We start from the raw sequence: 27833 nt of genomic DNA on the forward strand, positions 1-27833 counted from the left end.
CCTCAACCTCCTGAGTAGCTGGGACTACAGGCATATGCCATCATGCCCGGCTAATTTTTGTATTTTTTGTAGAGATGTGGTTTCGCCATCTTGCCCAGGCTAGTCTTGAACCCTGGGCACAAGCGTTCTGCTCGCCTTGGCCTCCCAAAGTGCTGGGATTACAGATGTGAGCCACGGCGCCTGGCCTGAAACATTTTTTAAGAGAAGTTTTGCAATTGTTCACATCTGTGCTTTATTTTCAAGAGAAGATGGTTTCACCTCTGAGAAGTCAAGTATGTCAGGTTTTTTTGTTTTTTTGTTTTTTGTTTTTTGAGATGGAGTCTCACTCTGTTGTCCAGGCTGGAGTGCGGTAGTGCAATCTGAGCTCACTGCAACCTCTGCCTCCCAGGTTCAAGTGATTCTCCTGCCTCAGCCTCCCGAGTAGCTGGGACTACAGGCCCGCGCCACCACGCCCAGCTAATTTTTGTATTTTTAGTAGAGACGGGGTTTCACAGTGTTGGCCAGGATGGTCTCGATCTCTTGACCTTGTGATCTGCCTGCCTCGGCCTCCCAAAGTGCTGGGATTACAGATGTGAGCCACTGCACCTGGCCCCAAGTATCTCAGTCTTTATGACACACGCTGCTCTCACATCAACCCTGTAGGCCTGGTATTGCCACTTCAGGTACTACTCAGGGTTTACTCTTGTTTCAACTTCAACCCTAGCCAAAAGTGCACAAGACAACAAATATATATATACATATATATATAATATATATACATATAATATAATATACATATATATAAAATCTTATATATGTATTTAATTTTGTAATTAAATGTATATAGTTATATAGTTGAAGACTAACAATAAGTTGCAAAAATAGTACAAGGTTCCTGTGTACCTTTCAGCCACTTTTCCCCATCATAATCTTATGTGACCATGGGACAAGAGACAACTGACACTTCAGAGACCCAATCCATAGCTATGGGATGTTTCAGTTCAAGCCTCTAATCTTTATTCCTTAATGTAAACCACCAGAAAACAAAAACTTGAACCATGTTGGCTTAATTTGCCATAGAGATGCCTTAATCTCTTGGTTTTTATCGATTGTCCAGATAAGGAGTGGATACTTGAAAAATGCTTCTTTGGGGCCTGAAAGCGGCATATGTAATTAAAGGCTGTTCATTGTTACTCCACATTCCTTTTGTAAGGATCCATGTGGTAAGTTTCTCAGAGAATTTATTGCCAGGGAAACGTTTGTTTCTCCAGAAAAAAGCTCCCTTTTGCCATACAATGAGCATGATATAAACGATCATATTTCTTTGTTTCTCTTTTTGCCTTGGCCGTCAGAAATTCAGAGGAACTTTAGGATATAATTGCAGTAACTGACTCATTTAATATTTATGTAATTATTTCCCCTCTTCCTTTAAATAGCTCCTCATCTTGCTTTTTGTCTTCATTTTAATTGTACAGGTTCACAATCCCTTATTCACTATTCTAAAATGCAAGAAGATCTAAAAACAGAGTGCTTTTTTAAATTCAGGAAGCTTAGTGTGAATATTCATATGTCACTACAGAAATACTAAAGTGTTTGATTTTAGGGCACTGCCCCAGACCCCTCTGGGAATGTTATATAAAGTATTCGCTTTCTAAAATCTGAAAGAGTCTGCATTCTGAACGGTAGCTAACCTCAAGGATGTCAGCCAGGGGACTGTGGACCTGTGTGTGTCTGAGTGTGGGAAGGCCCTCATGGATTCCTCAAAGAGCAGGCGTGTGCCCCGGACAGGATCCCAGAAGGCCATGTGTAGATGGGACCTGATACAGAAGGAAGCCAAAGGGAGACCTGCCTGCAGCTGCCATCAATCCCTTCGTCCCAGTGCCCATCTCCCCTGGCCACTGGTGATATTACCTGTCTCTGAAACTTCTTGTGGTCGGACTTTCTTGGTCAGTTTCAGAGCTGCTTCAAGGTCATAGACTTGGGACCGAGTGAACTTCAGCTCCCTGCGGAGCTCATTAATTTCCTTGATCAGAGAGACATTTTCCTGCAGAAAAGGGGGAAGAGAGAGGGAGGGTGGATGGATGAGTGGTCAGTGGGCACAAGGCATACCCTCCTGGGCTGAGTGTATGGGGAATGGGCAGGGTTAGGTCTGGATCCAGAACTCTGGATCCTCTACTGGGGCCTGAGCCTTTATTCCAGCCTATTGCTCAGCCTGTTAAGGAACCAGCTAACTTACTTTCGGGTAGACTCAGCACCATTCACATCCACCCATGCTTGTTGCAACGTCAACAGCAGCAACAATGCTTTTCCATGCACTTTTTATATGAGTTGAAATGCATCATAATAACCCTATGGCTATTATCATAATCACAATTATTGGCTATTATATGGCTATTATATTATATATATAATTATATGGCTATTATTATAATCACAAAAACAATTATAAATTGTTATTATAATCACAATTTTACAGAAGAGAAAAGTGAGGCACAGAGAGGTATATGACTTGCTCAGTTACACAGCTAGCAAGTGGTAGAGTCAGGATTCCAACCCCAACAGTCTGGCTCCAGAGTTCGTAAGCACTGTGCTATACTTCATTCATTTTTCATTCATTTGCTGAACCCACATTTATAGGCTATCTGGTAAGTCCATAAAGTGCAAACAGAAATAGGATATGGTCTGCCCTTAGCAGCATGCTATTTAGTGAGTAAAACAGAAAAATAAATGGATAATTAACATCTGCTGCATCCATTGGAAGCTCACTTCTCTTATATGTGTTTGACAAATATCCATCCATCCATCCATCCATCCATCCATCCATCCATCCATCCAACCAACCATTCATCTAATAAATGTTTATTGAGTACCTATAATGTAGTCATCCAATATTATGGAGATACTATGTTAATCCTTGAGTATAGAGAGTGTAAATCTTAGCTTCTGCTCTTGAGGAGTTTACAGTTTAGTGGGGGGTGTGGGTACAGTTTAGCATGGCGGCCACCTTGCTGTGATGGAGGAGTGGGCCTAAAGGAAAGATGCTTCCTTCTGCCTGAATGACTAGGGTGGATTCCTAGGAATTGACCCCTGGGCTGAGGCTTGAAGGAGTCACCAAGGAGAGGGTAAAGGGTGTCCCAGACAACTAGAACAGCAGAAGCAAAGGCACAGAATGTGACACAGCTGATGGGGGTGGGGGAGACCTGCAACAGTCCTGCATCACTGGAATGCAGAGTGAAAGGAGGGGAGTCGACAGGAGTGAGGACGAAGCTTGCTGGGGGCCAGGTGGTGCAGGCTCTGCACCCTGGGACCAAACAGTCTCTTTCCTCTTTTCCCACACCTCAAATCTCTGCCTTCCATTTCACGCCCAGCACAAGTACCCCAAGGAGGAGCCCCATCCCCAAGGGCCCAAAGAGACTGGCCACTTTGCTCTTAGAGCCCACAGCCACAGTAGTCAGCTTGTCTACAGCAGTTCCTCGTGTATGACCATACAAATACATCACCTGACCACCTTGTTAGATGCCCCTCTGACTCATAGGTCTGGAATGGGCCCTGAAATCCTGCACTGGGCTTCCAAGAGATGCTGCTGCTGGTCTGCAGGCCAGACCACACTTTCAGTTGCAAAGCACCTGAGGGTCTGCATGCCGGAAAAGGCAGTTGCAGGCCAAATCTACATAAAATGGACCTGTGCCAGGAACAAACTGTGCTTCTACTTGGGACATTATCTCACGAGGGGTGGCTACGGAGTCAGAGCCCAGAGAACAGGATGGTCTTAAGCACTGTTCTCCCTGAGCTGTGACAAACGGTCCTCTGCTGTGGGGAGGTAACTGTGGAGCCCAGAAGGGAGCAGGGGTCGGGCTAGAGACACCGCAATGATTCTTTTCCTCCAGAAATGCTTCATCTAAAGCACAGATCTACACCTTTAGACTTCCAGTATATTACTTAATTTCAGTATTCCTTACAATATAGTTTGGATGTTTGTCTCCTCGAAATCTCCTGTTGAAAATTGATCCCCAGTGTTGGAGGTGGGGCCTAGAGGGAGGTATTTGGGTCATGGGAGCAGATTCCTCATGAAGGGCTTGGTGCCATCCTCGCAGTAATGAGTGAGTGCTTGTTCTATTCGTTCCTGCAAGAACTAGTTGTTTTAAAAGAACCTGGCCTCGGCTGGGCACGGTGGCTCACACCTGTAATCCCAGCACTTTGGGAGGCCGAGGCAGGTGGATCACGAGGTCAGGAGATCAAGACCATCCTGGCTAACATGGTGAAACCCCGTCTATGCTAAAAATACAATTAGCCGGGCGTGGTGGCGGGTGCCTGTAGTCCCAGCTACTCGGGAGGCTGAGGCAGGAGAATGGCATGAACCCAGGAGGCGGAGCTTGCAGTGAGTCGAGATCGTGCCACTGCACTCCAGCCTGGGCGACAGAGCGAGACTGGCCCCTTCTCCTCTCCTACTCTCTCTTTCGCCATGTGACACGCCTGCTCCTCTTTTGCCTTCCATCATGAGTGAAAGCTTCCTGAGGTCTTGACCAGAAGCAATGCTGGTGCCATGCTTCCTGTACAGCCCTCAGAACTGTGAGCCAAATAAACCTCTCTTCTTTATAAATTACCCAGCCTCAGGTATTCCTTTATAGTAATGAAATCTCTCTGCCTCGGATGAAATGCCCAGTCCTCATTGTCAACCCCTCATTCTTCATGCTAGGATTTGTACTTGTGTTTCTGAATCAGATGTTTTCTCCATCGAATGCTTTACCCTTTTAACCAACCCAGGCCTTGTTGACTGTAGTGTGATGGGTCCCCCACCAGGTTACTTAAGGGTGTATGTTCACTGTCTGAACCCTCAAGGCCAGGCAGTTAGTCAAGGCCATGGTGCCCAGCTGTGGAGCAGGTGTCCCTGAGAATCCAAACATCCTAGAAGATATCTGAAAACCTACTAAGGAAAACAGTCCCATGGCACATACACAGTAGGTGAAGAGCCAGAAAATTAGCTTAAAAGCAGCTTAGAGATGTGAGGCAAAGCAGGTCTCTAGAGCTGTCCTCCTGCTGCCCAGGAGTGCCCCACAAGGAAGACCTAAATAAACTCATCTACTCACCAAGCTGGACTTGTCATTCTTCGGTCTCCCCAGTTTGGGAGGGAGGGTGGGGAACATTACAGTTCCAAATTGTCTCATAACAGTGATAGGTTTCCCACATTTCCTTTCCAGATGCTGCCTGGTAAAACTCTGCTAGATCCTCCCATGGACCTTCTCCTTGCAGACTTTATATCATGACATGATCAATTCAATACATATTTATTGGGTTATGGACCTTGGACCCTGCCTTGCATGTTAGAGGTGCTCATTAAATATTTGTGAAATGGATGAGAAAATGAATAACTAATGCAGCAGATACCAAACCGAATAAGATGAGATTCTTACTAATAAGGAAGTTACAGACCAAGGGATAAGGGACAGGTGAAAGAGACCAGAACAGAAGGGAAGGTCTTAGAGCCACAGGGGGAAGCTTGCTCGCTTGAGGTCTCTCTTCATTTCTCCCTTCAGTAGGCCTCGCTAAGCTTCACTTCTCCTGATCCTCATTAAATAACTCAATAACAATCATCAGAATAAGCACTAGAGACTGAAAGCACAATTCGAGTTCTCTCACAGTTTGCATCTTTAGCTGCTTCCTCTTTTTGGTCATCTCCATCCATTCTGTCACTGAGTCCTATTGATTTTGTGTCTGAGTTGATTCTGATGTTCATCCTTCCTGCTGGTTTGTCACCAGCTCTCAGTGTTCTCCCTTGTTCTGCTGTAAAGGCCCCCCGGCAAGTGGAGCCCTGCCCTGGTTTCTCCCCAACCCCTCCACCCTCTACAGCCCTGTCACTGTGATTGGGATTTCTGGCTCCTGGTACCTGTTGGTGTGAATGCCTGTTCCTGACCCCCCTGCCAACCTCTGACATCTTCATGATGCTCCCTTACCTAAATGGGTCTCCAGGGCTTGATCCTTTTTGGAGTATGATTGAGGCCCACCACTCAGTGCAGCCTGACTCTCTTGTTCTGTTCATTCATTCATTCATTCATTCATTCATTCACGTATTCATTTAAGAAAAGTAATCTAAGAACCAGTTCCTGAAAGCTTACACTGGTCACTGTGCCAGGCGTGGGAGGTCCTGCTTGGCTCCACTGCAGAGCTGCCATGAGAGGCTGAAGCATGGTTGGGCCCCTGCCCAACCCAGTGTGACAGTGTGTCACCCCAGGGGAGACAGAGAAGAGTGTTCCAGGCCCAGAGCCAGGAGGCGGCAAGCAGAACCTAAGGCAGGAAGAGCTTGATGATAACGATAATAAGAGTAACCACAATTGCAAGGGTTGATTGGATCACTGCAAATGTATCAAACAGCATGCATACAGTCCCTCAGTTCATCCTTACACCAACCTTGTGAGGAAACTGAGGCCGTATCTCAGTGGTAGAGCTGGTGTCTGAACCCTGTCGTGCCTCCATCCAGAGAGCCCTGCTCCTCCGTGACTACTGCTTTCCAGGCTCTGCTGTCCCCCCTCACATTTATGTCACCTCCATTCCAATATCTCACATAGTATGATGGCCAAGGACACTCCCAATAAGTATAAGTTGGGCTACCTGCAAAATGTTTTCTGGGATGGCCTGTGTTCTGAGGGGGCCCGAGGTCACATTGAGGTAGACCGTTTTTGCTTTGGATGGCTTTGTGGATTAAAAATGTGAATGCAATGGGTTTGCTGAGCCTTCTCTTCCTGATCTCTCCCTTGTCAGTTTGACCTCCAAAATCCCCTCCAATCCTCCAGACCCCCACCCAGGTCTACACAGCTGCAGAGGAAATCTGACCTGGGGTCCACCAACGTGCCAAGTCTTGGGGGATGTGAAACTGTTTATGTAAAAAAGCTTTCTAAGCAAAGGGGCTCTGCCAAGCTGTCCAGGACTGCCTTTGGCCTTTGGAACTGACTGATGACCCTGGCAGGTCTTTCCGACCTCCGTATTGAGCAGAGAAGAGAAGGGAATGCCTACAGCACCCCCTAATGGCATGGCCTGAGTCGATGCCTTTAGAATATGGCAGTACCTCACAGCCTGGAAAAAGCAGGCAACAGATTTATTCCATGGACTTGGAATCCTTGCATCAGTGACATCTTTCTGGAACCCACAGTCAGTGGGCTCACCATCTGCCTAACTGCACAAATGAGCCATCCTGGAATCTTTCTCCGTTCTTTCAACCTTCCTCCCATGTCTAACCTGACATTTCTATTTGTCATTTCTACTCTGAAATGCCTTTTGACACCACAACTTTCCCCTTTCCAAGTACTTCTCATCTACCCTTAACATGACAGTCATTTCCTAATGGGTTTTTCTGCCACCTGCCTCTTTCCCCACCAGTCTTCCCACCTTGCCAATGGAGTGTTTTGTCTTTTCAAAACAAAGACACCCCTACTTAAGAAACCTTGGGTGGAGCCTGTTTACAGGACAAACTGTACTTTTTGGCATGGCATGGACGCCCTTTCCAACATGACCCTCAGCCACCAACCATTTCAGTGGGTTCTTCTCCACTTGGACTCTCTTCTCGTGGACTCTTGGGTCTCCAAGCACCTCACAGGCCTCACTCTTCTCTGCTTTTTCTCAGGTTGTTCCTACAGCCTGGAAGTCTCTTCCCTGACTTGTTCCACGATCAACCTCTACTCACCCTTCAAGGCTCAGCTCAAATGCCCCTTGCCCCAGAAACCTTCCACAAGTCCTGAAGGCATCACTGAACCCCATTTCCAGGATGAGCCCACAGCACTGCATACAATGAGTTGAGCAGTAATTATTTGTATCTGGTCCAGGTTCCCAATGATTAACTCCTTGAGAGTAGGAACACTATCACGTTCATCTTGGAATCCTCAGTGACTGACACAGAGCTTGCTGTACAAGAAGCCCTCAAAAAATGTGTATTGAATGAATAAAATGCATGTCCTAGATGTTTGTATCTCATAGCAACTCTTATTTTCATATCTGCCAGTGTGCTGAGGAATGAAGTGGGGAGGCTGAGCTCCTGTCTGAATATACAAATGAGACAGTGACCTCATTTTCTGTTATTTTCTAATGAGTTACTCTTAGATGCCATGTTTGCTGTGGCCTTCCTCAGCCTTTTTGGATTGAAGTGCCAGGGCCATGGCAACTGAAGATGAGGTCCAGCTGGCTCCTGACCAGCACACACCAAGGCCACCAACTGAGGGTCTGGAATCAGTTGTGCCATCCACCCTCCACCCTCCACCCCTGCCACCTGCAGTCCACAGGCACCCGTGGCCCATCCTGTGATGGGCTTCTAGGCTTTCCCACTGGATTTCTACCTTGGTTCTTGGATAGGTCCTTTGCTTGGATGAAGAGGATGGAAATTGCCTTTTTTTTTTTTTTTTTGGGATGGAGTCTCGCTCTGTCGCCCAGGCTGGAGTGCAGTGGTGCGATCTTGGCTCACTGCAAGCTCTGCCTCCCACGTTCATGCCATTCTCCTGCCTCAGCCTCCAGAGTAGCTGGGACTACAGGTGCCCACCACACGCCCGGCTAATTTTTTGTATTTTTAGTAGATATGGGGTTTCACCGTGTTAGCCAGGATGATCTCGATCTCCTGACCTCATGATCCACCCGCCTTGGCCTCCCAAAGTGCTGGGATTACAGGCGTGAGCCACTGTGCCTGGCTGGAAATTGCCTTTTTTTTTTTTTTTTTTTTAGCACTTATTCTGTACCAGGCCAGTGCCTAGTGCCTTATATGGTTGTCCCATTCAATCTTGCAGGAACCCCCCACTCTCAGGTTGGTGTTTTCTTCCCTGTTTTACATATAGGCAAGGTGGCTCCTTGAGTTAAGGAATTTACCCAAGGTCTCCTGGCAGAGGAGTGGTGGAGCAGGGTAAACCAGGGTCGGCACAGTGGTTTTGAAAACTTTTCTTTTTTTTAAATCTTCCAGACTTTTTTCCAACAAAAAGAGCTCCACTGTTAGCAGCAAGCAGTCTCTTTCTGGTTGAAGGGGTAGGGACCCGGAGACCCGCACCCCCTGCCACACACCCCCCACCCTGGGCCCCTTCTTACTCCCTGCAGTTGCTGGAGTTACTTATTTGGATCCACAGGACTCCCTAGCACATAGGTTACAATGCTGCTGGAGAAAATGTTCTTCCCGGGACTTCATTTGTTGATGGCTCCCTCTGCCAGCCATCAGGGAGTGGCAGGGCTGGGCAGGAGGCCCGCTTGGGTCTCCTCTGCTTTCTACCCCACCCTGGCCCAGCACCCTCCGGGGCATGGGGAAGCAGAAGAGGACAGGATGCCCGCCCCAGCAGCCTCATGCTGACGCTCACACCCTCTGGCTAGCCTGTGATCTTCCTCCTCCTACATCGATGTTTGCTTTGGCTGCTTGGCATGGAGAGAGGGACCCAGTTCCTCAGGCCTGTACTCTGGTGACAGGGCACAGAGGGTGCTCGGTGATGTCAGCAGCTGACAACTGCTCCTGCTGTCATCCTGGTTTCCCTTCCCTGCTCACTGCACTCCAGAGCCCCAGGGGGCTCTCCATGCTCTAGGCACTCCACGCCCTAAGCAGTGGCTCAGTGTGCGGCTGCTGGTGTCTCAGGGCTCCACCAGCTGGAGGCACTTCTATCTCTGGGCCTCCGATGGCTTTCATGGCCAAGGAGTAGGGCAAAGGGTAGATGGACTGGGCTGCTTTTCAGCAGGGACTGGTCGTAAGATGACATGAGACCAGCCCTGCCTGGGTCTGGCCTGAATCACAGTGCGCTCTGCCCAGCTGTGTATGAACTGGCCAAGCTGGGAACTGGTTTGTTTCAATCTAACTGCAACCTGTTCTCATTCCAGTATTTTAATTATGGCATTAAAGAAATGTGAGCATAAAAAGGTACGTGCTTTATAAATGTGATTCTGATGTTCCCTTTTGATACTAATTCACATTAATTGCCTCAGACGATACTGATACCCAAACAGAAATCTGGCAGAAGAATCCCGACTGGCAGTCCTGATAACGTGCCTGTGTGGAGGCGGCAGTAATGGGGTCAGGCTCTCTGAACAGCCTATGAAGGATCCAGGGAGGTGGGTGTGAGGCGCTTATTAAACCAGAGTGAGGCCAGCTCTGGGAGGGTGTGGCTAACTTGGGACACAAGAGATAAGGGTAGGGACCTGAGGCACCAGAAAAATCAGATGAGGCGTGGCCACGAGATATGGGTAGCAGAATACAAAGGAGCAAAACAAAGTCAGGTGAAATGAGAGTTGGGAATGGAAGAGAGAAGGGAAAGTGGCTCAGGAGAGGTAAGATGATGCGGATGAAGGTCTAGAGGGCCAAGGGGCTGATGAGAGGAGTGAGGCAGGACACAGGTGTGCTCTGGATAAAGATGGGGTAGAAAAGAGGAATCGGGTATGTGGAGAAGGGAGGTGGGCATTGGGTGGGGTGGAGGCCGGGGTGCAGCATGGAAGTGCCTAGAAAACCTCCTAGGTGAGCTCTCAGCCACAGTCACAGCCAAGACGAGCTCAGAGGAGAGGAGCCAAAATAAGACTTTAGGGGGAGCTACTGGGCCCCCAGACACCTGGGGAGCCCTGAAGACAGGTGGTCTCAGAGGGACCCTTGATGGGATCTCTCATCTTGGATGGCTTGGCCTCCACAGGGGCCGAGGGGAGCGTGCAGGTACCTGCATGATGCGGATGTAGTCTGTGCGGTGCAGCTCGCCCTCCTTGACCACCTTCTTCTTGAGAGTGGCCAGGTTCCTCTCCAGGTGCTCCCGCTGCCGGGCGTACTCCTGCTGCAGGTCTGTGTTCAGCCCTGCGATCTCCACCTGACGGGGCCCAGGAGATTCTCAGCGAGGGAGAGGAGACCCCGGAGGTCAGTGCATGGCAGCAGGGGAGGCTGAGCTTACCATGTCTGCTCGCTGCACGTACTTCTCAAAGAGACCTCGAACCTTCTCCTTCAGCAGCCGCGGTTCCTGAATATAGGCTACGCAGTTGTGGAGGTCTGTTTTAAACCTTTTGACCAGCGCTTCCAAGTCTCGCTCCTGCAATCAGAGACATTTCCTTCTGGTGCTGTAGGGTGCTCTCGGTGGAGGGGCGGGGGCTGCAGGCAGAGGTTAATGGCACAGAAAGGGAAAAGAGATGCCTCATCTGGGACTTACAGCTGACTGCCAGGGGCCACACTGGGCATAGAAACTTAGACGGGCACACAGCCAACAGGTGGAGGCACGAAAAGTCTTGTGCACCTGCCCTCGGCTGGGAACCCAGCCTGAACAGCCTACATGGGGCTTCATCCTTAAGAGGCCACACAGATGGGCTCCTTTATTGACTCTGATTCCCTTTCAGGACCACAGGCCTTAAAAGATGAAAGGAAGCTCATGTGGTCACCCATATCCCTTTAGAGCCAAGATAGATGGCATCATTTCTCTCTTGCAGATTCCTGGCCAGGGCTTCCACGTCCCCCGTGTTAGCTCATCCAGTGCTTACCCTTCCCGATAGTCAGGAGCGCTGCTGTGAGTGGGCAGGTTGGTTCATCTACACAGTTGGGCTAGTGTCCCCTCTTCATCATGCTTTTACCTGTCTTCCCCAACCCTGACCTGGAGAAAGTCATTTCTCCTTGCTCCCATGGCCCTTTCTACATGTTCTATCGTTTTCTACCTCTCAATATAACTATTATGCACATGCCACAAATCCCCAGTCATCCTCTTCAGCATGGAAATGGCAGGACCTGTATCAGTTCACGTTTATAGCTCTGCAGCTGCTGGTGTTACCTAGTGCAGAGTTAGTTAATGCTTACTGCAAAAGATGGAAATTTCCAATCTTTTTTTTTTTTTTTTTTAGACGGAGTCTTGCTCTGTCACCCAGGCTGGAGTGCAGTGGTGCAATCTTGGCTCACTGCAACCTCTGCCTCCCAGGTTCAAGCAATTCTCCTGCCTCAGTCTCCCAGTTAGCTAGGACTACAGGCGTGTGCCGCCATGCCTGGCTAATTTTTGTATTTTTAGTAGAGACGGGGTTTCACTATGTTGGCCAGGCTGGTCTCGAACTCCTGACCTCGTGATCCACCTGCCTCGGCCTCCCAAAGTGCTGGGATTACAGGCATGAGTCACTGTGCCTGGACGGAAAGTTCCAATCTTATTCAACAAATGTTAAGGAGTGGCCTGTGCTAGGGAGGAGGGCACAACTGTGTCCTGGCCCACATCCAGAAAACCTAGATTCCATTATTAGCTCTGTGTGTACTACCTAGCTGTGGGTGCTGGGTGAAGTTTCTTAACCTCCCAATTTTTTGGGCCTAATTTTTCTTATTTATAACATGGAGAAATGGGAATCGATGACCTTTGAGGTTCCCCTGGCCTTGACAATTTTTCGGTCATCAAAGCCTTAAACCAGCGGTGACAAATTGCCTCTCTGAGCACGTACTTTCCTCCTCCAAAGAAGCCAAATGCTACAAATATTCCTGCCATGCTGGCTTCCCACCTCCTTGATCACTTACCCAAAGTCATTTTATAGTCTCAGATGAGTTCAGTGATGTAAATCTACATGGGCCTGAAATCAGGCAGGGCTGGGAGCAAGTAAAGAATGTGAGTTAAAATGGGAAACATATCCTCGCAGTGGGCTGGCTCTGCCTCTTGGAAGCCAGCTGCCCATTGCAGATAGGTGCCAGATCCCGAATCCAAGAACTTGCCAGACTCTGAAACCCTCACACCTTCTGTCTCTCTCTGCGCATCTCCTGATCGGTGGCTCTCAGTTTCTGCCACAATTCTGTGATGTTCAGCTCCAGTTGAGTGTTCTGCTTATGGAAATTCTCCAGTTCAGCTTCCATCTGTAGAGAACAAGGGAGAAGAGTCAAGAAGAAGAAAGTTAGATAATGAAAACTGTATTTGAGAACTGTAGTCTTTCAGTGGGGACGCCACCCCTGACACCCGGGCATTTCTTTTCTCATCCCCTTCTGTGTCCTCTGGATCAAAACCTTTCTTCTACTTGCTTTCCTAACAGCTCCCCACCCCTAGACTGATATGCTAAACCAGCATCACATGTTTCCACAGCCAGGCTGGGAAGTTTTCCCTCTGAGTCACTTTCCCTTTCCTTCAACCATGCTGATTATTTTATTTTCTTGAATTCCTTATAAATTGGTGACACCCAAGCACTAGAACCTCAACTCTCACCTGAGGCAGGGTTCCCCAGAGAAGCACCTTCCTCACCTGCTTTCTGAAGTTGTATAAGTGAATCTCGACCCTCTGGGGCCACTTTAGAATGGGGTCATTCTAAAGCAGAAAGTTTGGAGGGACCAACATGTGGGCACCACCCATCTAAGGCATAAAACAGGAAAGGGGAAGCTGAGAAGGGGCCTCAGCCTCATCATTCTGTTGAAAGGTCTTAAAAAGTACAACTGAGAAGTGTCCTGTCTTCACAAGAAAAATAAGAAACCACCAGTGAACTTCTGAAATACATTTTTTTTAGATGGAGTCTTGCTCTGCTGCCGAGGCTGGAGTGCAGTGGTGCGATCTCTATCTTGGCTCACTGCAACCTCCGCCTCCGGGTTTAAGCAATTTTCTAGCCTCAGCCTCCCGAGTAGCTGGGATTACAGGCAATTGCCACCATGCCCAACTAATTTTTTTTTTTTTTTTTTTTTTTTGTATTTTTAGGAGAGACAGGGTTTCACCATGTTGTCCAGGCTGGTCTTGAACTCCTGACCTCAAGTGATCTGCCCACCTCGCCTTCCCAAAGTGCTGGGATTACAGGCATGAGCCACCGCGCCCGGGCTGAAAGATTTTTTAAAAATTCATTTTTGCATTTATATTAACCAAAGTCATGGGAATGACAACTGGAGTGTCCAATTAGGATGAGACTAGCCGTGCATGAGCTTTCATTGACCTAATTCCTAATGACTTATGGACTATATCTGGTGGACACTAGTATTTCTGATAAGAGGGAGGTTTGCTGACTGTTTTGGGAGAATGGGATCATTCACTGGATTTTTTCACGGCTAGGTAGAGTAGACCCTCCCCCTCTAGTCTATCCCAGGCCCTTTGGTCAAATTTCAAGGCTCTTGGTAACCTTCTGGGGGGTGCCAGGAGGCCCTAATGAACACATCCATGTTCTAGACACAAAGGAGCAGCTTTCAGAAGAAGGTTTTCCTCATTATTGGAAGCATTTTGTATAGACAGAATAGCCCTCTGACCCAAAGCCTGGCATAAAGGTGGCACTCAAATATTTGATGAATGAACGAATAATGGCAAGTGTGGTGGGCAAAGGAGAGCAATAGTGAGGGACACGAAAAGAGCCTGAAACACCCTGCTTCTGGAAGAGGAATGACAAGATAAGAAGGCAGTGTTGGCAGAGTTATATAGAACCACCTTGTAGGGGACACACATTGAGTGTGGGTATTTGCACAGCTAAAGAATGTGCCTATTAGAAAGGGCCGCCCAGCTTGTTGTAGACTTAGAGATCTAAGGCTGATTAAGAAGTAGTTTCTGCCTTCAAGAGGCCTCAGGTCTGCAAGGATAAGAAAGAAGTAAATCAGAAATTCAGGTGGAGTAGGATAAACGCTGCAGTCAAGGCAGAAAGCACTGTGTGTACACAGAGGAGGTGAGCAGGCAGCACCCAAAAAGATGGGATGCGTCCACTGGATTTGGGAGGAAGAATAAGTATTAGAGGACAAAAGGGGAAAGAATTCCAGGCAGACAGAACAGCCTGCACACAGAGAGGACCAGAGGCATGGGCAGCCTGGCGCATCTCTGCAGGCTACAAGTGGCTTAGGGTGGCTGCAGGAGCAGGGATTTGAAGAAGGGGGAGAGGGGAGGGAGAAGAGGCTGGCTGAGCTAGGTCATGCAGGATCCAAGGGCAGAGGCTCAAATGGTGAGAAGTTTGCCTTTATCCTGAAAGCTTGGAGAGCCACTGAAGGCTTAGACCAGGAGTGGAATGATGTAATTTGCATCTTAGAGGGCCTGATGCAGAGGTTCTGCTGAAAAGAGCAAGACGGGGGCCAGGCAGACCAGTCAGGAGGCTGCCAGTTTGGCTGAGGAGGCAGATGATAGCGTCCTAGGCCAAGGCAATGGCAGCTGGAAGAGAGAAAGGGGGCTTCTGTTTGCGGGGCTCCCGAAGATCATGTCTGAGTGCCTCATCCTCTAAATCTCAGGCCAGCAGTGACAGATGAGGTTAGCAGGGAGGGCATACAGGAGTATATTGTTCACTTCTGTTCATTTTTTCCCCCAGGCAAAGACTCATACTACTCTGAGAATAAAAATAATCTGTTTATAGAAAAATTGGGAAATAGGTCAAATTTGAGTAGCTGGCTGGACAGCCAGAAGCCTAGCCCCTTATGTGGAAACAAGCATCTTTTCCCAGTGTGGAAGTTCCATCTACTTTTCCATGTGTTTTTCATCACACTCAGAGATTCTCAATGGGGCTCAGGCAGGAGGATAGAAAGCATTTTGCACCCCCCAGGGGACCTCTGGCAAGGTCTGAAGGCATTTTTTAGTTTTAACACCCTGGATAGGGGGTGCTTTTGGGATCTAGCAGGTAGGGACCAGGGACGCTGCTAAACATCCTACAATATACAGGACAGACCCTCCACGACAGAGAATTACCTACCTCAAAATAGTAGTAGTGCTGAGCTTGAGAAACCCTGCCCTAGTAAATGAGTGTAAACTAAAACGACAAGCCTTGGGAAACCTCTCCCCTAGGCAGGGCAAAGGGACCCTTGGATCATCAGAGCCAAGTTGGAAAAAGAGTATGTGAGGGCGGGTACCTGAATCAGGAAGTGTTATTAGAAGTTGCAGCTCTACAAATGAGCCAAGGGCTTGAGGCTTCCTTCCTGGGAGAAAAAGACCTTTACAGGAGATCCACAGTGCATGAACCAAAGGTGTCTATGACCCCCAGAGGGAAGCCCCAAGGTCAGAGGCTCCCAGAAGCACCCAGGCCCAGATATCAGTCCTGACAGCAACTGGCACCAGCAAAAGGAGGTAGGAGGGATCCTGCTGGAATCACTCCCAAGGTGCGAGTGTATTCCCTGCTGAGCATCAAGGCCACGGTTGGCCCCTGTTACTGCCAGAGAAGGTGAATGGTCCCCCCAGGTGTGCTGGTGGGGAAAGTAAGCTGACCATTAGCAAACAACGGACCCGACCTGAAATGCAGCTGACAAATGTGTCAAATGAGGAGGGAGAAAGGGGGCAGTGATTTCCAGGGGCCTGTGGTGTGCTGGCCCTCCAGGTGGGTGGGGCCTCTGCTCTTCCTCTCATCTTCTCAGGCTGCTATGGTCTGATGAACGTTGGTGCCCTCCACCCCAAATTCCAATGGTGAAACCTAACCCCCAAAGTGATGGGATTAGGAGGTCAGGTCTTTGGGAGGTGATCAGGTCACGAGGGCAGAGCCCTCACAAATGGGATTTGTGCCCTTGTACGAGAGGCTGGAGGGAGCTTGTTTGCCCCCTTTTGCCCTCCCATCACATGAGGACACATAGCAGGTGCCATCTATGAGGAACAGGCCTGGACACCAAATCTGCTGGAGCCTTGGTCTTAGACTTTCCAGCTTCCAGTACTTTCAGCAATACATTTCTGTTGGCCATAAATTACCCCTTCTAAAGTATTTTGTTATAGCACCCCGAATGGACTGACAGCTGCCATTTTGGGGCCCTGAAAGCACTCAAGAATGGTAGGAGGCCCAGCGGAGGCAGGTCTGTGGTCAGCTGGGGGCATCCTTTCTCATCCCAGAAGCCAGGGAAAAAGTCACTGTCACAAGGACATACCCTGTCTGGGTCCCCTGGCCCTGGACTGATCTCCACCTGGCTCTTTACTGGGCTTACCAGAGTACAGGCGTCACCGGGCAGACTGGCACCCCCATGGCTCTGGCACTTCTAGTTGGGTCATCAGTGCTCTCTGACACCCTTGTATCTGTTATCCCGGCTCAGCACAAACAATTAGAGAAGATGGAGGGGGAGTAGAAGCCTATTTTGTCTAGGGCGGTCAGGGAAGGCATATAGGCTGAGACCTGAAAGATGCAAAGAAGCCAGCCATGTGGCGATCTGGGGGAAGAGCCTTCCAGGCAGAGGCAGCAGCACTGCAGAGGTCCTGAGATGGAAAAGCGTGACTTACAGGAACTGTCAGAAAGTCAGTAGGCTGGAGCAGGGAGGGGGAGCTGTGAGAGGAGGCTGGAGAGGCAGGGAGAGGCTGGATCATGCAGGACCTTGTGGGCCTGACTGGGACTTTGGATTTTATTGTAGGTGGGATGGGACCCCACTGGGGAGTTCACTCAGGCCTCTATGTGGAGACCAGATTGGAGGCTGGAGTCCAGTCCAGATAAGAGATGGTGGCTGCTTGTACCAGGGTGATAGCAGCAGCGGGAAAGGAGGGTTTGATGTGAGATATGTTTTGGAAATTGATCAGATAGATGTTGGTGATGATTTGGATAAGGAGTTAAGAGAAGTGAAGAATCAAGAAAGACTTCTGCATTTCTGCATTAAGTAACTGGGTGGATCATAGACCACTAACTGAGAAAGGGAAAATTGGAGGAAGGGGGAGAGAAAAATCAAGAATTCGGTTTTAGATCAACATGGACGCCACTGTCAGCCCAGCAGGGGAGGCTGATGGGGAAACACACGTTGCAGGGAAAGGTGGCGTGTGGTGGGGGGCATGGGGGACCTCACAGGATTCTCAGAAACCCTTGTCCAGTTGATCTTGCTTCTAATCTCACCTCCCTACCTTCATCCTGTTTGCTTCCCAGAACATATTCTTAATTATGCCACTCTTCTGCTCAAGAGCCTCTGATGACTCTCATTCCTTATCAGATGAAGTCCAAACACCATGGCCTCACCTGGGGTCTCAACCAACATTTCCAGTTTGAGAAAAAAATGTTGAACTAGAAGGATAGCCTGTTGGCTGAGTACACACTGCCCTCTGGTGGCCAAATGCCCAATAGCTGCATCTCCCTTAGGAGGGCACAGTACACCGCACACTGAGGCACGGGTAGGGCCAAAGCCCATCTCCAGGTCCCGCGGCAAGTTAACTCCCAGGCGATTTGCTTTCGGACAGCTGAGCCTGCAGCGGGGCCACGGCCTTCCCTGTTGCACCCCTGTGGACTGGAGGCTGCACACACCTTGGGAGCAGAGAGGACTGTGAGGAGAGCTTCTCCTCAGTCCCTGAGGCCAGCTAGCCAATTGTGGAAGAAGAGACAGAGGGTCTGAGAGGCCAGAGTGTTGCAAATGACTTCTTACCTCCTGAATCTGTTCCTTCATCACCCTGATCTCATTCTCTCGAGGTTCTATTTGCTTCTTCAGCTCCTTTATTTTGTAGTCAAGCACAAACTTGAATTTCCCTAGTTCTTGATTTTTCTTTTTCAGATCATAAATTCGCTTCTCCTGGGGGTGAGATGAGAGAGAAGTGAGAGATATTGTAAGGCCCTGGTATACTGCAGCCCTTTAGGGCAAAAGAACACGAAGCCTGTGACTCTCCTGGTTGAAGAGGTCAACCAGGAGACTCCTCTCCTCCCTTCGTCAGTACAGAGGCTGGCACTCCCCCCATGGGGCTACAGCACAGACCCCTCAGCCTCTGTACCAGGACTCTCATGCATTCACTCACTCATTCATATTAGGTTGTGAACAGTGGTATTTTCCAACGATGGCCCCCACAGCATCTCCCGCCCCACACTCCAGCTGTTCTACAGCGTGACCTTGCTGCTTCTCCATCAGGAGGTGGAAGCGAATCCCCTTCCCTTGCATTTGCCTTGACTTGTGACTTGTTCGTAACCCAAATAATGCAGCAGAAGGGAGACTGTGTGGCTTCCAAGGCTAGGCCAAAAAAGGCCAAGCAGCTTTTATCTGGCTCTCTTGGGACACCTGCATTGGGGGAGGGCATCTGCTATGTAAGAAGTCCAACTACACTGAGACATCCAGGCTGGTGGGCACATTAGGGGCTCTGATCAAAAGATCCAGCTGAGCCTAGCCTCCCAGACACCCCTGCCAAGGTGCCAGACATGTGACTGAAGAAGCCACATTGGATGTTGATCTTCCAGCCTCCAGCTGTTTTGAGTCACCCCCAGTATTCCCAGCTGAGGCCCCAGACATCGGGGACAGAGATAAGCCATCCTTTTGTACCCTGTCCAGATTCCAGATCTGTAGCACCTGTAAGCAGAATAAAATAGTTGCTTTCAATCACTTAGTTTTTCTTTTTGAGACGGGTCTCACTTTGTCACCCAGGCTAGAGCGCAGTGGCACGATCTTGGCTCACTGCAACCTCTGCTTCTCAAGTTCAAGCAATTCTCCTGCCTCAGCCTCCAGAGTAGCTGGGATTACAGGCATGTGCCACCATTCCCGGCTAATTTTTATATTTTTAGTAGAGATGGGGTTTCACCATGTTGGCCAGGCTGGTCTCGAACTCCTGACCTCAAGTGATCCACCTGCCTCTGCCTCCCAAAGTGCTGGGATTACAGGCGTGAGCCACCGCACCTGGCCTCAATCAGTAAGTTTTAAGGTTAATTTGTTGCATGGCGATAGTAATCAGAACATAAGTATATCCATCCATCAAACATTTACTGAATGAAGATCTTTTGTCAAGTACTGGGTTTCCAAATATAAATACAACACAGTCCCTTGCCCTTAAAAGAAAACACTAGTTGGGAAAGAAGACACAGAAGCAAATCTAAGCCTAAAATGTGATAAATGTTGTAAAGCACAGAAGGCAAAGTATATATTGAGGGTGCTGAGAATGACTGGCTTGAGAGCCAAGCGGTGGTTCATGGGGGAAGTGAGAGGTGAGGCTGGGGAAATAGAGGAGGGAGGTGAGGGTCTTCATGTTGGGGGAAAGAGTTCAGAATTTATCTCCTAGGCCAGGGGTTGGCAAACTCCAGCCTGTGGGCCACACTGGGCCTGCCGTCTACTTCTGTAAAACTTTACTGGAACACAGCCAAGTTAATTGACTAATGTTTTGTTTATGGGTGGTTTCACACTACAGCAGCGGTGTTGATTCCTTGAGACAGACCACATGGCCTCCAAAGCCAAAAATATTTACTACCTAGGTCTTTACAGAAAGAGCATGCTGACCCCTGCTGTAGCAATGGGGAGCTGTGAGGGCTTTGAGCAGGAGAGTGGCAGCATTGCACCTGTACCCTGCCAGTCCATGGTGGTGGGAGATGGGAAGTGAGGCCATTAGACTGCTTAGGAGGCTGTTGCCACTTTCTAGGTGAGGAGGCCTTTGTCTCTTTCTTGTCAAAGCCCCCTTTGAGAATCTGAACAGAGCTTTGGATCTTCCCTAAAAACAAACAAACAAACAAACAAACAAACAAACAAAACCCTGGATATATACACCGACACTCACATGCAGAAATGACATCCAGGCATGATCCCATGATCCTATGCGATCCTTACAAGACCCCTTGAGGTGGTTATCATCCCCATTTTATAGGTGAGAAAATGAAGGCTTAGAGAAGTTGCTCGAGGTGCAATGGTCAGTAAATGGAACCTGTGCCAGACCTAGTTCCCTAACACTGAAGCCCACGTCCTTGGCCCTTGGAGAATTCCACCTGCCTTGGGCCGTAGTGGCAGGGGAGATGGAGAGGAGGGCATGGAATCTGGATGTGCTCAGGAGGATGATACTACATACTGGGTATTGAGGTGTCTGCCCCACAGAATGTGATGTCTCTGTCGTCTGAGTGTTTTGTAAGAAAGGCATCCCAAAAGTGGAAGCAGCCTCCTGGACAGGGTCAATCCCAGGAGAGTCCCTCTGCGACAGGGGGACCATGTGGGCAGTGCGGCAAGTGAGCTGTCCCCAGCCCATGGGGAAGCGCCTCCAAGGATGCCTGGAGCAGTGGAGTCAGCTGACTCAGGTTATTGCAGCCTGTCACCTATTGAAGTGTGTGACCCTGGGCAAGATACCCAGCCTCTTGGAGTTCAGCTTCCCGAACCATAACACTGGGTTCTCAGGCCCCCTGGGTTGTTGGCAGAACTGAATGTGATGTGTTGACAGCGATTAGCCCAGTGCCAAGCACACAACAGGCACTTCACTGACGGCTGGTTCCCCCATCAAGTCAAAGAAATGCGTCCTGAGAAGCTAGGGACCCTCTCTCCCCTGAGCTTTGCCTTCCTCGCCTTGGCCCATCTGGCCGTAACTGAGGGAGGACAGAAGGAGAGCTGTCACCTTGTCTTGAATAGTCTCGTCTCTTTCCTGGATCTCTCGCTTGAGGCCTTGGATGTCCTTCTCCAGAGACTTAATGACTCCTTGCAGCTTCATCTGCTCTCCTTTTAGGGTCTCGATGTCATTGGTTCGTTCTTCAATCTCCTTCTGTAGGCTGCTGAACTAGAAAAGCGAACAGCAACAACAAAGACCACTAAAGTCAGAACTCATCTCCATCCCTCCCACTGTCTCAATGTAAGGGGCTCCCCACCACTGGCCACCTTCTGTGGACTGAAAACACTTAGCATTCAACATTTCTGGGATTTTAGGAGTGAATATCTGGAGCATTTGGGATGGTTCAGGAATTTCCCAGGCCAAATGAATGATGTAGTATTCTGTCCCATAACATCCAGGCCCATTCCCCATATGAGAGGACTGACTGTCTTCACAAGAGGTTCCAGAGACCAGTACACCAAGTGGACCAGAGACTTCTATGACCACACTGATCTTGAAAAGCTGGGATCCACACTGCATCAAGGTCACAGAAAGTGGGCCCTAACTGATGAGCCATCTTAGCCATGACCAAGAAGGGAAGACTGATTGTTCCCTGGATTTACTAGTGTGCTTTCTAATAGGAAGAAACTTCAGCTTGCTTTGAACTTAGCTTTTTCAGGGCTAAATGTTTTGGGGAAACTGAGTTGAATCCTCCCTCACCCCTGATGGTGAGTGAACTAAAAACATCTTCCCCACTTTGTAAACTAAGCATCCTACACCCCCATTCCCTCTCCCACCTGTGGTGCTGAACAGAAGCCGCCCATGACTCCCTGGACCAAGAGCCCGAGGATGCCTCCTGGCCAAGACTTCATCTATCTCATCCCCAGAAGACCTTATTTCCATTTCCATTTCCATCGGAGGGTTATCTCAGAAAACATTAACTGAATCCTACTTGCCAGTAAGTGAAAACTAGAAAGCCTCTCTCTGCACACAGGGAACCCCAATATCCTGTGAAAAGGAGAGCAGGGAAGCCCGTGCAGCTGCCTTTCCGAGGACGAGGTGGGGAGGGTCCGTCTGCGTGAGGGTGCACTGGCTGGTGCTCTTCTCCCAGCCTGCTCGCTGAAGATGGGGACAGGCTGGACCCTGGCCAGCACCCCCAGGCCGGTCAGTCCACCCACCCCAGCTTTCTCTGCAACACCCTCGCCCACCCCAGGTCTCTTGGAGAACAGCCTGCTACCTTCTTCCTCATGATGCCTGTTTCCCCCTTGAGCCGCAGGTTTGATTCCTTTTCATCCCGAAGCTTTTTCTCATACTTGGTTTTGATATCTTGGATTTCTCGGTCTTCATCTTCCTCAATCTGCTTCTTGGTCTCTTCAAACTCCCGCAGCTGCTGCCTGACGTCTTCCTGTGCCTGGCTCAGAGAGAGTGGGCGTGTGGTCAGGGGAGAAGGGACTCACACACCTTTGTGCCAACAGGGCTTGAGGTGAGATGAGCATGGGGACCTGTCCCAGGGAGTCGGAGGCGAGTGTCATTCCAGAAACGGAGACCATGGCCACAGGGCCCTTGACCTGTCCACCTTCTTCCCGTCTGTCCTGTCTTCCTGCCTCCCCTCTTTTCCTACCAAATCAGGCCTCATGCTCCACCACTTCAACCCCAATCTTACCAACACCCCATCCCTGTTCTCCTTTGGTCTTGTTCACTGGACACCCAGCCTTCCTATATTTTTCTCTCACAGAACTTGTGACAGTCATAATGTTATATTTATTTGCGATGTTATTTGGCTGTCTCTCCCATTAGATATAAGTTCCTTGGGGGTAGAAACCATGTCTGACCCAGTGTATAACACATCCTGGCATACAGTGGCTATGCCATGGAGATCTGAGTGAATGGGTGGCTTTTCTCTGTGAAAGGGAGGCACAGCATGGCTTCCTGCGAGTACCTCTTCCAGAAGGGTGGTTTTCTCCTGCAGTTTTGCCTCGTAAAACTCAGTCAGCTCCTCCAGGGCCTGGCTCTTGGTCTCTTCGTTATCCCGGAGCTGTTTTTCATACTCTTCCTGCATCCTCTGGGACTTGAGCTGCAGCTCCTGGTACTTCTCATATTCTAGAAGCAACTTTTGGTTGTTGCAACATTCTGGAGAGAAGCAAGGATGGTATTTAAGGTGGGAGAGCAGCACTTGCTTCAGGGACACCCAGGAGCCTTGGGCGCTCTCCCATCCCTTCCAGCACCAGCTGGAGCAGCTGCCTCCAGAGCCAAGATTCAAATGCCTGCCTGGCTTCCTTGCTGCCAGCCCCTCATCCCATCATCTCATCAGGTAGCCAAACTCCCTGCCTACCTGCTCTGGGAAGAAAAGTTTCCAGGAAAGCACAGAGTGGTATTTGGGGACTCAGGGCCAAGAAGAATATCCTGAGTGTGAAAAATAAGTATTAGGACTCCTGCTTTATAGCAAAGTGAGGCTCGGTAAGGTTAGGTGACTCCCCAGAGCACCTGGCAAGTACGTGGTGAGCCTGGGACCCAAGGCAAGACTATCAGGTTCCAAACTTGACCTTTTCTGTGCCTCCTACTTTCATGCAATAGGTGTTTAATGTGCTTAGTGAATGAGTAAAAACACAGAAGTGAAAACCACAGTGAGTTCCAGGGTATACATGTAGCCTGTTTTTAGACAGAGCCATATTCCCTGAGACTTCTACTGTGTCTGGGGGACTCCTGAGTGTTTCCCCATAACCTAGCTCTTCCAACCCTAACCAACGAGGCCTCTACTTGTGGGCTCACCCATGTCTTGCAGTTCCCGGCTTTGCTTGTCTAGGAGGTCTTCTATGTGCTCATGGTGATAAACATCCTGCTTCTCTTTTTCTGTTCTTAAGACCTAAAACAGAGTCACATTTCCTCATTTACACACATCTGCTGAAAGCACTACTAGGGCAAGAACTGATTTTACAAGTAACACCCTCCTTCACTCACAAACATTTCTCAAGCCCTTATTTTGCACCAAGCACTGTTCTATGAAGCAGCAACCACATTGTCACTTTTCATTTATGTTATATTCTGCTCTAAAAGCTCTATACTGTTCCTATTTCTATTCTTGCTACTAAATGGGTTTGTCAATGATGAGTTCAGTTTTGGACACGTGTCAAAAGGACTTCTGGGTGAAAAAGTAGGGATTCATTTGAATCCTCTGTTGCCAGCACATTGCTGTCAACAAAATCCTTGGGTGTGCTCATGGGTAAGCTTCTGAGGAAGTGTTTTCTTTAACTGAGCAGGAAAGCTTTCAGGCTTGGGGGGTGAGTTGGAGGTGGTGTGCCATCTTCAGGACCTAACTTTGCGCCTGGCTTATATAGAGCACCAAATAAATGTTTGTTGGCTAAATGAATAAAATTATAAAGTGAATTAATTAATACAATTAATAGCCAAGGTTTTTCTTGCTTTTTTTTTTTTTTAGCCAAACTTTATGACCCATAGACATTAAAGAAACAAATATCCCTCAAGGACATAATTGGGAATTTTTTTCCCAATTTGGGTGAGGGACATTAATTGGGTGAGGGACAGGACCTCGCTCTGTCATCCAAGCTGGAGTGCAGTGCAGAGATCATGACTCACTACAGTCCCCACCTCCCAGGCTCCAGCAGTCCTCCCATCCCAGCCTCCCAAGTAGCTAGAACTACAGGCAGATGCCACCATGGCAGACTCATTTTTTATTTTACATAGAGACAGGGTCTCACTATGTTGCCCATGCTGGTCTCAAGCTCTTGGATACAAGCGATCCTCCTGCCTAGGCCTTCCAAAGTGTTAGGATTATAGGGGTGAGCCACCTTGCCCAGTGGGAATTTTAGATAGGAGTCCAGATTTGTGTAGAACAAAGAAAAGAATCTGGGAGAGTCCCGGACCAAATCTAACTATGTAAAGGCCATGTAGACTAATTTTATTTAACTTCCTGACAATCCAGGAATCAGTATTCTGCTAGTTATTCTCCATCTATGCTTTGATTTTCTTATCTTTTTGCTTTGTTTTTCTTATCTTTTCATTTTGTTTTTAAATAAGTTTCTCCTAATCATAATTCTCATTGTAGAGAATTTGGAAATTACAAAAAGTATGAAAAACAAAATTTAAATTATCTGTAATCTCAACTTCCAGAGATAATTATACTGTTATCTATTTTCTATATGTATTTTACTACTATAGATCAGATTAATTAATCTGTTAATACCACTAATACCGATTAATACCATTCACCGTAAAGTGGTTTATATTCTGCTTTTTTTTCACTTAGCAATTGATTATAAGCATTTATTTTTATTTATTTATTTATTTATTTTTAGACAGAGTCTCTGTTGCCCAGGTTGGAGTGCTGTGGAGCGATCTCAGCTCACTGCAACCTCCACTTCCCAGGTTCAGATGATTCTCATGCCTCAACCTCCCGAGTAGCTGGGACTATGGGCACGCACCACCATGCCTGGCTAGAGATGGGATTTCACTACGTTGGCCAGACTGGTCTTGAACTCCTGACCTCAAGTGGTCTGCCCGCCTTGCCCTCCCAAAGTGCTGGGATTACAGGCATGAGCCACTGTGCCTGGCCAGTTGTAAGCATTTCTGATATCAACGACTATGCTTTAAAATTGGACATTTTCACATATCTTACTGTTTGAGCATAGCTTGGGCAGTATATGCCAGTCCTGTCTTGAAAGTGGAAATTTCTTGTTATTTGTGCTTGTTGGTCAGTCTCTTAAACAGACCTGGTTTTTTGTTTTCAAGGACTCCATTTCCTGGATGAACTTGTCTGTTAGCTCCTTAATCTTCTCAGAATAGTTCATGTCCTTTAGTCGGAGTTGATACTCATTCTCCATTTTTAATTCCTCCACACGAGTCTTTAGCTCCAACATAACCTGAGCCTTTGGGAGAAGGACAGAAAATCAAGAACACTGACAGTGAGGGTGACTCATAATATTTAAACCTGCGGCCTTGACCTGAGACCTGCAGCTCTGCCTAGCTTCAAACTCAATGTGTCTCAACTAGAACTTGTCATCTTTTCCCCAGAAGGCACATCAGCTAAAAATGAGGAGACATATGAGCTTCCTCCTCTATCCTCAAAAAATCTTTACTACATTATGCTAGTCATGCGCTCATCTCATTCAAGTCGGCTTAAGCATCTCCTGCTTGACGAGGCTGACTTGGACCACACTGTTTAATTCTGCAACCCCTTCCCATTCCCAGGACCCATCACCTCTCTTACTCTGCTCTACTTCTTATTTCCTTAGATCTTGCACTTTCTACAATTTACTTAGTATTTTGTTTATTGTTTTTATTCTTCTTTCCCCATCAGAACTTAAGCTCCACATAGACCAGAATCTTTGTAGGGTTTGTTTGCTGATATATCCCAAGTACGGGAACAATGTCTAACACAGAGTAAGATCTCAGAAGATACTTATTGAAGCATGATGGCTGTCCCCATGTAAGTTAGAGTCTACTGAGGCAGCCAGACAAACACATTATTACAAATTGTGGTAAGTGCCCAAAGCTGGGTGGTTCTCAGTACTGCCAATCTGTCCCTCTTGATGTCTTCTTAGACTCACTTTTAGTACTTTAATATAGGTCCTAACTCTTCTGTCTTGCTGGTTTTTATGCCTAGTATCTTCTTATTCTTCCTTTTTTTCTCTTTTTTTTTTTTTGAGACATGGTTTCACTCTGTCACCCAGGCTGGAGTGCGGTGGTGTGATCATGGGTCACTGTAGCCTTGACCTCCTGGGCTCAAGTGATCCTCCCACCTCAGCCTGCCAAGTAGCTGGGACTACAGGCATGCCCCACCACACCTGGCTAATTTTTATATTTTATATTTTTTGTAGAGATGGGGATCTCACTATGTTGCCCAGGCTGGTCTCGAACTCTTGGGCTCAAGTGGTCCTCCTGCCTCAGCCTCCCAAAGTACTGGGATTACAGACTGAGCCACTGCACCCGGCGTAGTGTCTTCTCCCATCGTACTCAACGATGCCAAAGTTTTCTAAAAATACTATAATACACACACCCTTCATTTCCTTAAAAAGTTAATGTTGATGACAGAGTGGGTCAGAATGCAGTGTTTTCTTCTTGCTTACCTATGGGGACACCCCGTGCATCCCTATCTCATCATTTCTGGTCTGTCTCCTCTACCACCTGTGAACGACTTGACATCAAGGAATGGATTACGCACATTTCTGCATTCCTGGCCAGCAGACTAGTGAGGATCTGGTGCACAGGAAGTACTGAGATGAAGGATAAGCACAAATTGCACGTGCAAAGTCAGAGAGGATGGAGCAGGAATGCCTGGCCAGGGCACTCACTGCATGTGATATGGCACAGGTTGGATGTATAGGAAGGGGCAGCCAAGACTGCGTCAGACCATCAGGGGCCCGGTAGACCATGCTGGGAAGTTTGGATTTTATCTTAGAGGGCTTCCAAAGGTCCTCATCGAACCCGATCAGGCTGACTTTGGTGTTATAAAGATCTCTCCAACGGTGGTACGCAGCACGGACTAGATTAAGGAAGGACCAAAGGCAGGATGATGAGTTGCTGGGGTGGGTGGGGGGCAACTGCATAGACCAGGTGAGAGACAGACAGGGTTTGGACTGAGGTGGGGAGGGGACCAGAGAAGAATGGAGAGGTTGGAGAGAGTGAGTTTAGAGAGGATAGTGCCTGATTGGGTGTGGGGTGGAGAGGTAAGGATCATGGATGAAGGCTGTCTCCTAGGTAGAAGGACCGGTACCTGAGGGTGGGGCTTGGCCTGTCTTGCTTCTCTGCTTTATCCCCAGAACCTAGCATAAAACTAGC

The 27833-nt window shown here is 48.3% G+C and overlaps 1 protein-coding gene across 9 annotated transcripts in view; it reads right to left on the reverse strand.

Moving 5' to 3' along the window:
* The window catches only part of CFAP57 (cilia and flagella associated protein 57), an 84761-nt gene that overhangs the window by 9143 nt on the left and 47785 nt on the right, over nucleotides 1-27833 (reverse strand). For all 9 annotated transcript variants that reach the window (XM_055346487.2, XM_055346474.2, XM_055346481.2 and 6 more), the window contains 10 exons: nucleotides 25766-25921; nucleotides 23808-23901; nucleotides 22978-23168; nucleotides 22276-22449; nucleotides 21069-21227; nucleotides 18152-18295; nucleotides 12647-12763; nucleotides 10854-10988; nucleotides 10629-10772; nucleotides 1891-2023 (listed from right to left, as the gene is read on the reverse strand). In XM_055346487.2, the coding sequence (XP_055202462.2) occupies nucleotides 1891-2023; nucleotides 10629-10772; nucleotides 10854-10988; nucleotides 12647-12763; nucleotides 18152-18295; nucleotides 21069-21227; nucleotides 22276-22449; nucleotides 22978-23168; nucleotides 23808-23901; nucleotides 25766-25921 (1447 nt within the window). The remainder of the gene's footprint in view (nucleotides 1-1890; nucleotides 2024-10628; nucleotides 10773-10853; nucleotides 10989-12646; nucleotides 12764-18151; nucleotides 18296-21068; nucleotides 21228-22275; nucleotides 22450-22977; nucleotides 23169-23807; nucleotides 23902-25765; nucleotides 25922-27833) is intronic.

Source organism: Gorilla gorilla, chromosome 1, assembly GCF_029281585.2.
Source record: "Gorilla gorilla gorilla isolate KB3781 chromosome 1, NHGRI_mGorGor1-v2.1_pri, whole genome shotgun sequence".
Classification (NCBI taxonomy): domain Eukaryota; kingdom Metazoa; phylum Chordata; class Mammalia; order Primates; family Hominidae; genus Gorilla; species Gorilla gorilla.